At 38.6% G+C, this 14,304-nt stretch overlaps 1 protein-coding gene across 3 annotated transcripts in view; it reads left to right on the top strand.

Moving 5' to 3' along the window:
• UBE3D (ubiquitin protein ligase E3D) overlaps nucleotides 1-9,620 on the top strand; it is a 153,970-nt gene extending 144,350 nt beyond the window's left edge. Inside the window, exon 10 of one of the 3 annotated variants that reach the window (XM_070496281.1) lies at nucleotides 8,953-9,620. In XM_070496281.1, coding sequence (XP_070352382.1) covers nucleotides 8,953-8,973 — 21 coding nt within the window. In that variant the 3' untranslated portion in view covers nucleotides 8,974-9,620. Of the gene's footprint in view, nucleotides 1-1,743; nucleotides 1,868-8,952 lie in introns of those variants that run through there. The other 2 variants (XM_070496282.1, XM_070496279.1) reach the window with 2 other exon arrangements.
• The last annotated feature ends 4,684 nt before the right edge of the window (nucleotides 9,621-14,304 follow it).

Here is a 14,304-nt window from a genome sequence, read left to right as displayed (position 1 = left end):
ATATTATATTGTTAAAGTAATGTCTAAGTAGTAAATGGCTAAAGAAATAAGCATCTGGTCACAATTTAATCCTGTTCTCACCAGTCCTTAACTGTTATTTGATTATTCCAAGTCATAATCTTTTTTACTCAACTGACTAAACTGTGCCAGTATAACTCATCCTTCTTTCTAAACTTACAGACAAAAATTCCTTTAGGAGACTTCAGGCCAATTTCTCATCTATCTTGTTGGCTCTCCTCATTTGCCTGAAGCGTTCTCTTCTAATCAAAGAATTATTTTCTCTTTACAAGAAGAGCTTTAATTTGCCATTCTATCTCTTCTTTCTTCTCCTTATGTCTAATGCAAAAGAAGTAATCTGTTTTCTTCTTAAAAAATAGAATGCCTGCCTCATTCTAACCCCTACTAAATCTGGCTTAAAATTGAAATATTATAGATTCTTTCTTCAACTAAAGTTACTATAGCAGTTCTCTCACCATAATTAGATGGAAGGGAGCTTTTATGATGGAGTGAGTCTTAGGTCCAGTAACAAAGATCTAATTGCAAACCCAGCCTTGTTACGAGTTTATAGCAATGAGTAAAAGTCAACTTCTCTGAACCTAAATTCCTCATTTATAATTTGGGGACCATTAAATTAGATATTTAATTCAAGTGGATTTTGTAAGGATTTAGTGAGATGAGACCATGCCTGGCACTTAATTTCTTCACTACATAAAAAAAAAATTAAGATTTTAACATTTACTAAAGAGCTTATACAAACTGTTAAAAAAATTAAACCCCTTCTTGGTAGATAAAGAAAAAGGACGTGTATTCACAATTAACCAGTTCACAAAAGACAATTATTAAACATTTGGGAGAATGTTTAAACTCATAGCAATTAAATAAATTCAAAAAGCATGAGATATCATTTTTCTTTTACTAAATTGGCACTAATTTAACAAAAAAGACCTAATACTGATGGTCTTGCCAATTGGTACAGCTCATTGGGAAAAATATGCATCAAATCATAATATTCATATCTTTCAATCTAGTAATCCCATTTCTGGGACTCCATCCTAAGGGGATATTCTAAAATATCGGAAAAAATCTGTAAATATGACAATAATCATTTCATTATGACTTATGATCTTAACAAACCTGGCAACAACTTAAGTTTGTAATGGATTAAGTTATGATGAACTATTTTGCGGCTATTAAAATAGAATGAAGACTTACTGAGCAGCATGTAAAATGTTTATGATGTGAAAAGTATGAGCAAGTGATAATCAATATGAAAAAATGCATCTTAAAACTATATGGGAATAGACCCAAGTAATAATTAAGTTAGGGTAGTATAGCATATGTTTTTAAAAATTTTTTCCTGTTTCCCCAATTCTTTTGTAAGGTAATATTACTTTTAAGATTAAAATTAGACTTTTAGTCTAATGTATTCAGTCTGAAAAAAATATTTATTGAGAGCCTATTATGTATCTGGAAAATTTGCTGTGGAATTTTGTTTTAAAAATGCCAGAATCTTTCCTCATTATTTACCCCAGGGCAATAAAAAGCGAAAAAGTGTGCTTAGTGGACTATTTAGAATAAGTACTTCATATACAGCCTAAGATTTAAGGTGCTATTGTGTGTAACCTAAGCATTTACTGCCAGGCTGGCAGCCCAGCCCATGTTAAATAGAGTGGTGTTCTCTCTTACTTACTGTAGCCATCTGTTTCAGCACTCCTTCCAAAATTAACTTCCTGGCTTACTCAGGTCACTCCACTGAGGAAAATGAGATCTCATGAGATATTGACCAGAACATCAGCATGAGCAAGACTTTGAATAATGCATGTCAAAGCTGCATCTAGAGGTAACTGGATTGAAGTAAGCTAGACAGATCATTGACCAAGGATGATGTCGTGAAAAGATTCTTGTGTAAACATAAAGTTTTCATTTCTCTGGGTAAATGTCCAAGACTGCAATTGTTGGGTCATAAGGTAATTACATGTTTAGTTTTAAAAGAAACTGCCAAACTGTTTTCTAGAATGTTTATACCATTTTGTATTCCCCCAAGCAATGTATAGGAGATTTTGTTTCTTTGCCAGCTTTTGGTGTTATCCTTGTAGCCTTATTCCTAAGTCACATTTGTGAAGTTTTCTTTACCTGAACTAACCAAATAATTTTGCTAAAGAGACCAATAGGGGTAACTAGATTTAGAAAAGGAAACCACATCAAGGCGTATCAGAAGCTGCCCTCCCCCCCAAAAATTCTTCCACTTAACTCTTAACTTTACACAGTAGGTTAGTTTGAGATATTTGGCCCCTTCAGTCTCTAGATAACTAACAAAAATGTCTCGGTTTTCCTTTTGTAGACAATGGACCCCAATCTCCTTTATCAGTATCGGGAAATAGGGCTGAACATAACTGTGTCTTTCTCCCTTGTTTGACAATCTTATTGTCTTCTAGAAAGAAAAAAAATCGTTTAAAGGATTTTTGGACCCCCCTAGACAAGGTCTGGTTTACACTGATCTAGACATGGAGGTGCTGGGTTAGGAGTTAGAAAACCTGTGTGTGAGTCCCTCTTCTATTAGCTGCATCTCTGTAAATAAGTCAGATACTGTCTCTGAGTTTGCTCAGCTGGATAAAATGGTGGGACTAGACCAATAGCTCTCAAACTCTGGTGAGCATGAGAATCCCCTGGAGGACCTATGAAGACTCCAGCTGCCAGGTCCTGCCCCTGGAGCTTCTGATTGAGTAGGTCTAGAAAACAAGTTCCCAGGTGATGTCAATGATGCTGGTCCAGAGACAACACTTGGAGAACCACTGGACTAAATTATGCTGAAGCACCCTCTTGGCTCAGCAGTCAGTACCACCTCCTCACTCTCCCCTGCAAAAAAACCCTCAAATGTGCTTTTGGTGAAATAAGTTATGCATTTGTCTTTTTGTTTTTCTTAAGCAATATAAATATATAGTGGAATATAATGCAGCCATTAAAAATACCACAGAAAAATATTCATTGTCATGGGAAGATTACCATAGTATATTATTGGGTTAAAAAGAAGCTATATATTACAAAACAGTATATATAGAAATGTCCAGTTATACATTGAAAGTAAAAGTCTAGAAAGATATATCCAAAATGTTAATAGTATTTATCCCTGAGTAATGGAGTTGCAAAAATTTTATTTTACATTTTTTGTACTTTTCTGTTTTGCAATTTTGTCTGTAATTCATATAATCATAAATCATTTATTAAAACTAAAAATTAGCAGTAAACAATAGAAGTCTTGATGTCTCCAAGTTTTGATAATTGCAGTAAAGAACTTGAATACCAACCAACAGAAGTGAGGCTGTTCGGGTATGAGATAAAATTGTCCAGGACAGTTTACAGGGGCAGCTGTGACTGTCCTTAGCCCTTTCCCTAAAAAGTGTGGTGCCATCATCTTATGCCGTTCTTCCTACTTGACAGAATTCTGCACTCATGCACCTAAATAGTCCTGGCCCCACGACCCCTCACTGCAGCATCTTATTACTGCCTGCGTAATGTGTGTGAGGCAGTTCTCCTCTGTTAGCTAGCGGGCTCCGCAGCCACAAGCTCACAGGCTAGGCCCTCCTCCATCTTTGACAATGGGTTAGAAAGTGTCTTCTCTGGATGAAGCAAGTTTCTCCCTTGGTTGTGTCTCTATTAGAAGAATTAAAATTTACAGCTAAAATAGGAATTTAAAAATGTCACTGAAATAAATCTCTTTAGGTGACAGAAATCGGTCATCTGCTCTGGAAAGCTATTTTGTTCCCCATATGGGTCCCCTCCTGGAATTTCTAAGTGTACTGATATCCCAAGCATATTGTCTTCTTCAACATCCATGCTTCTCAATGTTAAGAAAGATAAGAGTGAGCATGGCTTCCTTGAAATATTATTTATTGAAATGGTTGTGTTGCTAAATATTTTAGTTAATTGATACTGTAGAAAAACACTCCCTTTCTGAGCTCCAGCAAGTGTTTCTGAATAAACTTGTTTGGTTAGAAGTGTGTTGCTGACAGGATGGCACAGTGGTGATTTTCAAAGCACCAGTCCCTTCCAGAGCTGCCATGGAACCACTGGTCCCCTTCGGCTGAATTCGCTCCTGCAGGTATTTAATAGGGATGAGAAATTTAAAGGACCTTTTGATTTATGAGTGATAGTGTATTTATTGTGGTGGCACTTTTTTATATTATGCGTTTTAACACCTACTTGTATTGGTATCATAGAATTATTTCCTTTAACAAATATGTTTTGTGCTTGAGAAAATATATTTTTATGTAACACCTAAAGACTATTGCTATACAAATGTTTACCCAATCGGTTTGCTATCTGGCAGTGTTACTGGGTTTGTTTTATATAACTGGGAGCACCAGAACTGCTCGTTCACCACAGTGTTACAGGAGCACCATCCAATGTCAGCAGTATTTTCCGCAATCCACTTACTGTGAAAGAAGTGATGAGAAGCTTATATCGAGAACTTACTTGCTTTGTTGAAGAATAGGCTCAAGACCCAGTGTTGCATTTGTCCATGTTTTCAGCCCCATGTAGCGATGAAGAGACATCAGTCCTCTTCTTTCTCTCCCTTGCACACGTGTCTCTTCTGGTACTTCACATACTGCGTTGCTTTCCACCTAGATGTCTGGAAAAAGCGTTGCTGTGCTTAGCTTAACTAGTTCCCAAGTAGATGAAAATCAACAAGCTTTTTATTTATATGTAAATTATCGTAGTGCATCCACGGCTTCTTAAAAGAAATACCAAGTAAAGGTTTAAATTAATTTACAGACATTGATCTTACTTCCTCGTCCCCTACTTTCTAAAGGCTCTTAGAGAATTTGTGCAGAAGCTCTGGAGTTGGAAGGCTGCACTGATGCTGCCTTAGTCTAGTGTTTCTGTCAACAGTTAAGTATACACATACTTGTCTTTATAAGAGGGATAGGATCTTCTTCCTCATTGTATTACTTCTCACATCTTTGGTCTTTTGTTCCATCCTTCCTGTTTGCTGCATCTTTTAGCGGGAAAAAGTGTATGCCACACCAGGTTTTATTGCCCCTCCGTGCTAGCACAATTTCATAATTAGAGCAATAATTAACTCTTTCCGGGCACTGCCTTAGAAATCTTGCTTCCTTTCATAACCCAAGAATAGTCTTTCTTCTCTCAGCGGGCGTTAGGCTTCCGTCTTAAACTATCCCACTTTAATAGAATCATCTTGGTACTTGACTGTCTCCCACACCTGCAGGTTACACTTCTTCTCAGTGTGGTCTGTGACTGGACCATCACTGGCACGTAGGAGGTACTTAACGATTGACTGAATTGAATGATGAAGCCAGCCTGCCAGCCCAGAGGGGTGAATATCTTATACTATTTATCGGACTCGAAATGTTGAGTCCAGGTGTCCTCAGCATAGGCCTGATCAGCGCTGAATTAGTGAGTTAGTAAATAATCGCAGTGTTATTCAAGACATCAAATATATTTGATGAATGCTTGAAAAAGTCATTTTCTTTGATTATTTTTATAGTTAGTTTATATTGTATATTTTATTTTGTAAATAAAGTTTGGTCCTAGAAACTGGATTTTATAATATAAAGTATATTTTATAATATAAAATATAAACTCTCTTTTCCGTGTCATAAAAGCATTCTATTTCAGAACATAACTTTGAATATGATCCATACCTAGACAGAAATACATTTTTAAGGCATAGCATTTGAGAGAGAGAGACCGCAGTACCCTTTAAAAGGAATGTTTGTGTATGGCCATGCTGCTTATTCTAAGGAATCTTTTCTAAAGCCTACAATTATTATGAAACTCACATTTTCCAGTATTTAATAGTTTTATCTGTCTTGTTTAGCACACCCCCAGAGCATTTATGTAGCTTTTTTTTAAATGCTAATTTTATCTGCAGCCTGCCTTGACAGCATATCGTTTTATTGATTGAAATTCCAAATCTATATTGAGGAATAGAATTTGATAATATAATGTTAACTAAGATAAAAGAACATTAAAACTGTTTAACATATTATGCAAATGTCTTAAAGCATTATAAACTTAACATTTGGTCAGCTATTACATCAGCCTGGCCCTGTTTATTGTGGTTTAAGAAGATTGTTTTTAGATGATGACTCAAAGCAAAGACCTTATTTTTAGACATCTTCACTTTCTCTCCCCCGTTGGATTCCCAAGTGTCCAAATTCAGGTGCATGGGACACGGAGGTCAAACCTTCCAGCCGACACGAGAGTCTTGGCTTCCCTTCTTTTAAATAATTATTTATAGTTTTGTAACTATATATTTCAGAAATGTAACAAGGGAGCCTAAAGCTGTACTACTCATCTACTTTGAGAAGCTTTAAAACTTTTACTTTGGGGAATAAAACTAAAAAGATGAAATAGAGAGATTTCTCTCAGTATAATGGAACAAAATAAAATTATCCTCTCTTAAAATAAATGGCAGTTCGGGAAGGCAATTTTTCCTGTCATGGATAAAAGCTAGGGAACACAAAATCAGCATTTGAAATATGTTAACTCACAGTGTTTTAAATAAAAAGAAGCTAAAATGCATTGTAAGGTCCCTGTTCCCAAGGATGATTGCCGTTTCTTGTTATTAAGTTCTGAAAAATACATAATGTACTTGGCAAGTGGAACTATAAAAACTAGAGATGAAACAAAGACATATTAGGTCAGATTTTGAAGTCTTCCTTTTTTGTTGAGGGGCTCCGTTTTTCGTCGGTTAATGTAATCAGCTCAGCCTCTTCTGTAGCAGTTCCCCATCTTGGGTTCATATTCACGGACAGGTAAAAGAAAATAAATCTTTGATATTTGAGGCAATGATGAAGATTAAAAGTTCCTAAACCTCTGCAGTTTTGTCTCATTCATCTGTAAAGTTACAGTGGGAAAAGCATGGATTAGGAATCAAAATTTCTTCCTAAGCCCATCATTGCCACTTAATAGCTTTGTATCCTATGCAAGCCACTTACTTTTTCTGAGCTTCTCTGTATTCATTTGTAAAACAAAGTTTCGGATGCCTACTTTATCTAAATCACAGGCCTGTGCTGAGGATGAAAGGAGTTAAAAGAGGCTTAATATACTATAAAGTGTTTCATAAATTTCAGGTAGGTCGTGTTATAATTCCCGTTTTGCAGATGAGGGAAGGCTGAGAGAAGCTAACAAGCTTGTTGAAGGTCACACAGCTAGTATATATATGAGAGATCTAATTCTAAAATGCTGTGTCTATAATTTCAGTGTTTTTCAGCATCAGCACTATTGACATTTGGGGGCTGGTAATTCTATCTTGTGGGGGCTGTCCCGCACATTATCGGATGTTTAGTAGCATCCCTAGCCTCTGCCCCCTAGATGCCAATAGCATCCTCCAAGTTGTGACAACCAAAAATATCTCCAGACACTGCCAAATGTCCCCTGGTGGGCAAGATCGCCCCAAGTTGAGAAACACTGGTCTATGTGATTCCAGAGCTAAAGTTCTAACCACTTTTATGATTACATTTACCAGTGGTATGGTTAGTAGTTCCTAATTGGAATGCTCTATGACATAGCAATTTTCAGAATTAAAAAAGCGCTAATTGGTTTTCATCCGTCTTCTTACTGTATCTGAATGTTAGCAGTGGCCTTGTCTTCTTTGGAAGGTTCCTATAAACTGTTCTCGTAGAAGCAAAATATCACCTGACGGACACTGTCCCTAGTGAGCTGGAAGTCAGACTCAATGGCCCCAAATCCCCTCCCCGGTAATTCTATGATCATTCCCTCATGGCCCAGCTGGTCTTTCTTGAACATCCCCTTCTCATCTGGTATGTTCATGGGTTCCTAATATCTGCTATCGGCTGAGAGGCCGGGGAGAGAAACACATGTGTTTTCATAACCATTATCTCATTTACTCTTCACAGTGAGCCCTTGAGGTTTGTATCAATTGTTTGTGTTTACATTTGTTTAGGAACCTTAACCTTTCTTCTTTGCCTGCTCCTTCTACTTTGGTGTTCTCATTGCAGAGCTTGATGTAGAAACTCAGCAGGAAGTTGATATGGAAACTCAGCAGGTGCCTTTCTCTCCAGCACTGTATGAAGAGTAACATCCTTCTGAATTACTCCCCATAAAGCAGATGCTGTCTGCCCTGCGTGACTCTTCCTTTCCCTTTCCCCTTAACAGGGATCGTTAAATCCATGCCTCCTTTGACTGCATCCGGGGACTTAAGAACCAACTGTCCAAGAGTAGAATGTTTTCACTTCTGTTGCTCACTCTTTCCCCCCGAAAAGGCCTAGGGTCTTCTTCCCAACCCTGCACCTTTCCCCATCCTTATCTCTACTCCACATTCCACTCTCTTCCTGATATTGGCACAGTCCCCAATCTATTACCACCTCTGAACTAAAACTTTCTACACATTTGTGATTGACATCATTGTGTTTGTTTCTCTGTTATTCAGAACTATTAGGAAATGAAATGCATTGATCTGAGATGAATTAAAAAATTTTTAAACACCAAGTTTTAAGCTTAATTTCTACCGACAAGCACAATAAATATAATTGAATGTGATGAAAAGCATTGGCATGACCTGAGGAGAGGCTGGTGAGGAGAAGCCGGTAGTGATGAGGAACTGGAATTGCCTAGGAATCTTCAGGACTCTGAATTCTGCATCTGGAAGGTCCAAAACAGCAGTTTGAACCCATGAGAAAGAGGACTGGATTACTTCACGGCAATACAATTTTAGTGTTAATTAAAACTTTAATTTTTTTTCCTTAAAGTGTATGTGAATCATTTTAATTACTATATGGTTCATTTAAAAAATGGACTAATTGGCTCCTTCTGTAAAATGGCCATGTCTGACCCACCTACGAGTCATTTTTCTTTTTGATCAGCGTGCATCTTTATTGACTAAACTTACCTGATTTGATTTCCTGTGCATTTAGCCATTTCATTGTTATATAAGTAAAGAATTGTGGGGTTTTCTTCCTCTTCCAGGTGGCCTTTTTGAAGCTGTAACTGTGGGAGCCGAGGCACCACTCTCCCTGGCAGACAGCTCCCCCGCACCGTGTGCACCAGAGGCCAGCACTCAGCCCAGTGGGCAGCCAGTATGGAGACAGGAACCAGAGCTACAGAATGAGCATTGCATTGAAGTTTTGAGTTTACTTGTTTGCATCTGTTCTCTAAAAGAAGAGTTAATTTTAAATCTTTTAAAAACCAAGACTGCGAAGAAAGTTGTAGTAGCAGGTTGTCAGCAGTTGAGATAAGTATAGATGTTATAGCTCTATTTCCCACAGAGAGGAATATTCAAATATGCGCTGAGTCAGCACCGCCTGGAAGGCTGTCAGCTGGTGGAGACCCATCTGTCCTGTGTGGAATGCAGAGGGGACTTCGTTGGTGGAACTAAATGTTACCTACTGTACATCCAAGGAAATAAACTTTTAAAGAACTTCTCAGATTTGCTTAAAACAAATTTTGCAAAAGAAAAATACATAATTTTGTATATCTTATTCAGAAGAGCTGCTCAGTAAATAAATGGTTATTGAATGAGTGATTATCAAATTAAAAGTTTTCCCATTTATGCAAACCTGCATGTCTTCATTTTGTTCTTTATGTCCTTTACCACATACGATGCACATCAATAAATCCACCTCACTGGCATCCTGTTTCAGAGTCATCTCCATCCTTGTGTGCCAGGGCAGGAGGTGAAGAAACCATTGCATGAGAATGATGGAGCTGAAGGGAATCCTACAGAGCGCAGACCAGCTGCTAATTTTACAGAGAAGGTTTGAGACTTGCCTATAATCACACAGTAGGTGCACAGCTGGCACTGGAGCCAGGCAGGTCTCCTTTCCCACTCCACATTCACAGGAGAGTCTCTGGATTCGCGGTTAGACCTGCTGCTCTGCTCGTCACGTCTATTGGGGTTAATCCTAGCCTACAGACCACCTAATAACTCTTTCCTCAAAAAACCTGAGTTTTCTGTCCACTAAGTTCCTAATGCTCTTAACACACATGTCACTGGGCATTTGGATTTGGTAAAGCTGTCATGATTTCTCCTTGTGCTTTAACCAACACACATGTCCTACCAGCAGAGCAGTGGTGTAGCACTCCCAATTCTCTAACTGGTGGACTGACATGGGAATAAAACCCATCTGTTTGATCCTGCAGAGTCATTTTATTAAGCACTTTGAAACACTGACGTTCTTAGTGAGATGTCCAAGCCTCACAGCCATGGAGGAGAATTAGTTTGGCTTCACTTAAGACACTAAGCTCCCAAACACCGTGCTGACTTCTCATGCTTTAGATTCCTTTCTGTTGTGGGAGAGAGCAGGGTTTCTCCACCTCAGCACTATTTACATTTTGGGTCACATAATTCTTTTTTGTGGCAGGCTGTCTTGAGCTGTGGGGAGGAAAAAATCTTTTTCCCTCTGCCCTCCTTGGTTTAACGGCTAGGGCTTGTGAATCAAACTGATTTAAAAAAGCAACAACAACAACAACAAAACCCCAGCTTAATTACTTACGTCTCCTGGGAGTTTCAAAGAATTGAGAGTCAAGGAGGTGGTTAGATGATTGAAGCTTATATACCATCTTAGGCTAAACAAAAAAAAGGGAGTTTGGGGGCCGGCCCGGTGGCACAATGGTTAAGTTCACACGTTCCGCTTCTCGGCGGCCCGGGGTTCGCTGGTTCGGATCCCGGGTGCGGACATGGCACTGCTTGGCAGCCATGCTGTGGTAGGCGTCCCACGTATAAACTAGAGGAAGATGGGCATGGATGTTAGCTCAGAGCCAGGCTTCCTCAGCAAAAAGAGGAGGACTGGCAGTAGTTAGCTCAGGGCTAATCTTCCTCAAAAAAAAAAAAAAAAGGAGTTTTGGGCTTCTGGGCAGAGGAGGCAAGTTACAGGAAGATGAGGGAGGTGTGGTAAGTAATGGTTGTCTTGTTATGCAGATAAGGGTTTCTCAGATAGAAGCTGTCTCTAGGAGTAGCTCTTTGCCTGGTATAGAGACATCTTTACAAACGGAAATTTCATTTATAAATGTAAATTTTCTTTACGAAGGGGGAAATTTTATATTTTATTTTTAGACAGTTAAAGCAAGGTAAAGAGCTTTTCCTGCTCCTCTTTAGCTCAAAATAATCCTGATTCCAAAGTGTCATATTTTTGGGTAGCATTCTGGTACCCTTCAGTGCACTGAAGGATGTTTAGCAACATCCCTGGCCTCTACCAACCAAAGGCCAGTAGCCCCCCCAATGTGACAACCCAAAAGTGTCTGCGGACATTGCCCTGATGGCCAAAATTGACCCCAGTTGAGAACTACTGCTATAGAAGATGTGACTTGAGAAGCAAGATTTGGTGATTGCCTATAGTCGTGTATCGCCAATGATATAGCCATTACAAAATCTGAGTCTGTTTCTGGCACATGGTCTGGCCTTAGTGTACTCTTTTTTTCACAAATGAGTGCATTCGTGATGAATACCTTTGTGTGTGAATATGTCTTAAGAGTTCAGTTTGTATTGATCTAATGTTGGAGATTGGAATAAATTAGATGAAGCAGAGTTCAGCTCGTGCATAAAATAGAGTTTCCTGAGATAGTTTTTCTCCCTCTGGAAAAGAAAGAAGCTGTTACCATACTAATGTTTCTTTACAGTTTAGATGGTGAAGGTGCTCATGATTTAAAAGATTACTACTCAACCAAACAGAGCTAGAAGAATGTTCTAATTTAATAACCTTGTCTAAGTAAAATCAATTTGAGTCAAATGTAGTTAGACCCCTTCACCTCTGTCTGGGGTATTGGGAGGAACAAAGTCAGTAAGAGCTGAGGCCACCTCCGTTCTGATGGCACAGGTTGGGGTTGCAGGGCAGATTCCTGGCTACAAACTGCAAGTTAGAATGTGTGTTAAGTTGCATCTATCAGGCTCTTACTGCACAAAATTGGGGTTCTCTTGCCTGATCTGCATAAAGAGCCAAATATTATGGCATCAGCTTTTGAGAAAAGAATACAGTTTTTTTGCAAGGTTAATCTGCAAGGAGACAGGAGGCATAAGCTGTCAGATCTGTCTCCCTAATTCCAGAGCTTGGGGCAAAATTTATGGGACGAAGGGCAAGGCAGTCCGAACTGTGGGGATAGATGATTGGAGGTAAGGAGAAATGAGGTAATTTGCGCAAGCATAGTCAAGCTTTCTGGCTCTTCACAGGATGCATGTTCACAAAACAGTGGTGGTAGTATGATCTGAGGGTAGAGTTTTCAGTCCTTTGACATCAAAAGGGTACTTCTCGGGCATTTGTTCAGGCCCAGTTGACGGGCTGGTGATCTCAACCAGCCTGAACTGGAGAAGGGGGACTCTCAGATCCTGAAAAACCGCTCTATATTACTCTTGATAAGATGCGTCAGTTGAACTGGTCCTAGTGGGCCCATGGTTACAGTGCAACTTAAAATCTTGTCATGGTGAAGTTCTCAAGCTCAATAGGTCTCCAGTGGTTCTCCCAGGGAGGGCCAGCCCAGCTAAGCCAGTGCCTAAAGTGACTGTTAACATCTAGTCACTGGGTAGGTCTGAGGGTAACATGTCTGAACCTCTAAGAATCTACTTCTTTGGGGCCACAGGGAGTGGGGAAAGAAGGGAAGAGGGAGCCTTTCTATCTTTTTCTCTTTGTCTAAATAAAAAGATAATTGCTTTTCTCTCTCTCTCTTTCTCTGTGTGTGTTTGTGTGAGACAGTGGGAGACAGAGAGACACATATCTAGCAATAAAGAGATTTAAATTAGTTAAACCATGTTAGGAGGTCTAGAGAGAGTTAAACAGGCTGTACAATTTAATGTTGGTCCTTGAAGTCATTCCGCATTAGCTTCCTGTGTCTTGTGACTGTAATTCCAGAATCTATTCAGGAACGTTTCTAGATAGGGGTACCACAGAATTTTGATAAACTATTAAGAGGTTACCAAGACTGGAAACATAATAAAAAAACAAAAATTTTTTATATCTATAAAAGCTTAAATCACTTAAGTGGTTATTTATTAAATCGCTTATATTACTTAAGTGGTCTGTAAATTTATTCTCACCTCATAGAATTACAGTACATAGACCCTGTTGAAAGTTTCTATAGGTCAAGACCCATTTTGACAAACCAATCTCTAAGCTTGTTCATTTACTGTGTATTTATTGAACACCTACTACCTGCCAGGCATGGTCATGGGCACTGCAGACAAAATCAATAAAAGAAAGTCCCTGCTCTCAAGGAGCTTACATTCTCATGGGGGAGCAGACCAAAAACATACTTATTTTATTATAAAATACTGTTATATTATAAAATTATATAATTTCTGAAAATAATAAGCAGCATAAGAAAAAGCTGGGTAAAGGGAGAGTGTAGGGAGCTGTGCTATTTCAGACAGGAAAGTCCAAGTTGAGCTTAAAGTGTATGTATCCTTTTGGTACCATATGGCCAAAATATTTCAACTCCATCAAGAGTGACTGTGAAGATACGTTATTAAGTACCAACACACTGAGTAGAAACCACAGCCTTACATCATTTTGCCAAAAGTATCTTGACCATACAAGGATACACCAATATGAGCAAAGCTTGTTTGATTCCTTTGATTCCCGAAAATACGACTAGAAGCAGACTCATAGATGTAATGGGCCTTGCACTAACCACTTTGATAATTAAGCCCGATCAATAGCCCCTGTAGTAAAAAGTGCTCACAAGGGTAACTGGTTTTGCATGATAGATAAAGCCAGCCTCTTTGTTGTCCCTGGAACATTTGTTTTTATATAACAAAGATAGTGTATAAAAAAATTAATTGGGACCCACGTTTCATCATTATAATTCAGGAATGTAGGGATGACAAGTACATCTTAATCTGTAGTTAGAAAAGCACTAACATTTATCTTACACATCAGAGGGGTGGTTCCCACTAATTGCTTATCTAAGAGTTCTACACATTCTTAAATAATCGTCAATGCTCAAGAGAACTCAGTATGACTTCATATAACAATTTCTCTTTGCCTCTTGAGATGCTTTAAGCTTCCATCTACTGAACCAGAGCTCAACATCATTCCTTAATCTGGGGGAAAACACAAGAGAAAGTTACATGGAAATGTTATTTTAGGAGATAAGTTCTCTAATTTTAAGAAGAAAAGAAAAATACTCTCTCAAAACATCATTTTCAAAAGCATCCAACCTGTACTAGTATTCTTGTAAAAATATGGCACCATCTGTATTCAGGAATAGAGTAAAGCAATTTGTTCTCAATCCTGTTACAGATAAATTAAGAAACCCACTTTCAGGGCCCCACATTTATCGTAGGGCACTTTGGCTACAGGTGCAATAAGCCAAGTCAAGGATTTGAGTCCA

The sequence above is a fragment of the Equus asinus genome, chromosome 24 (genome assembly GCF_041296235.1).
Source record: "Equus asinus isolate D_3611 breed Donkey chromosome 24, EquAss-T2T_v2, whole genome shotgun sequence".
NCBI lineage: Eukaryota > Metazoa > Chordata > Mammalia > Perissodactyla > Equidae > Equus > Equus asinus.
Note: the sequence above shows the minus strand (reverse complement) of the source record. Positions and strands in the feature narration are given on the sequence as shown.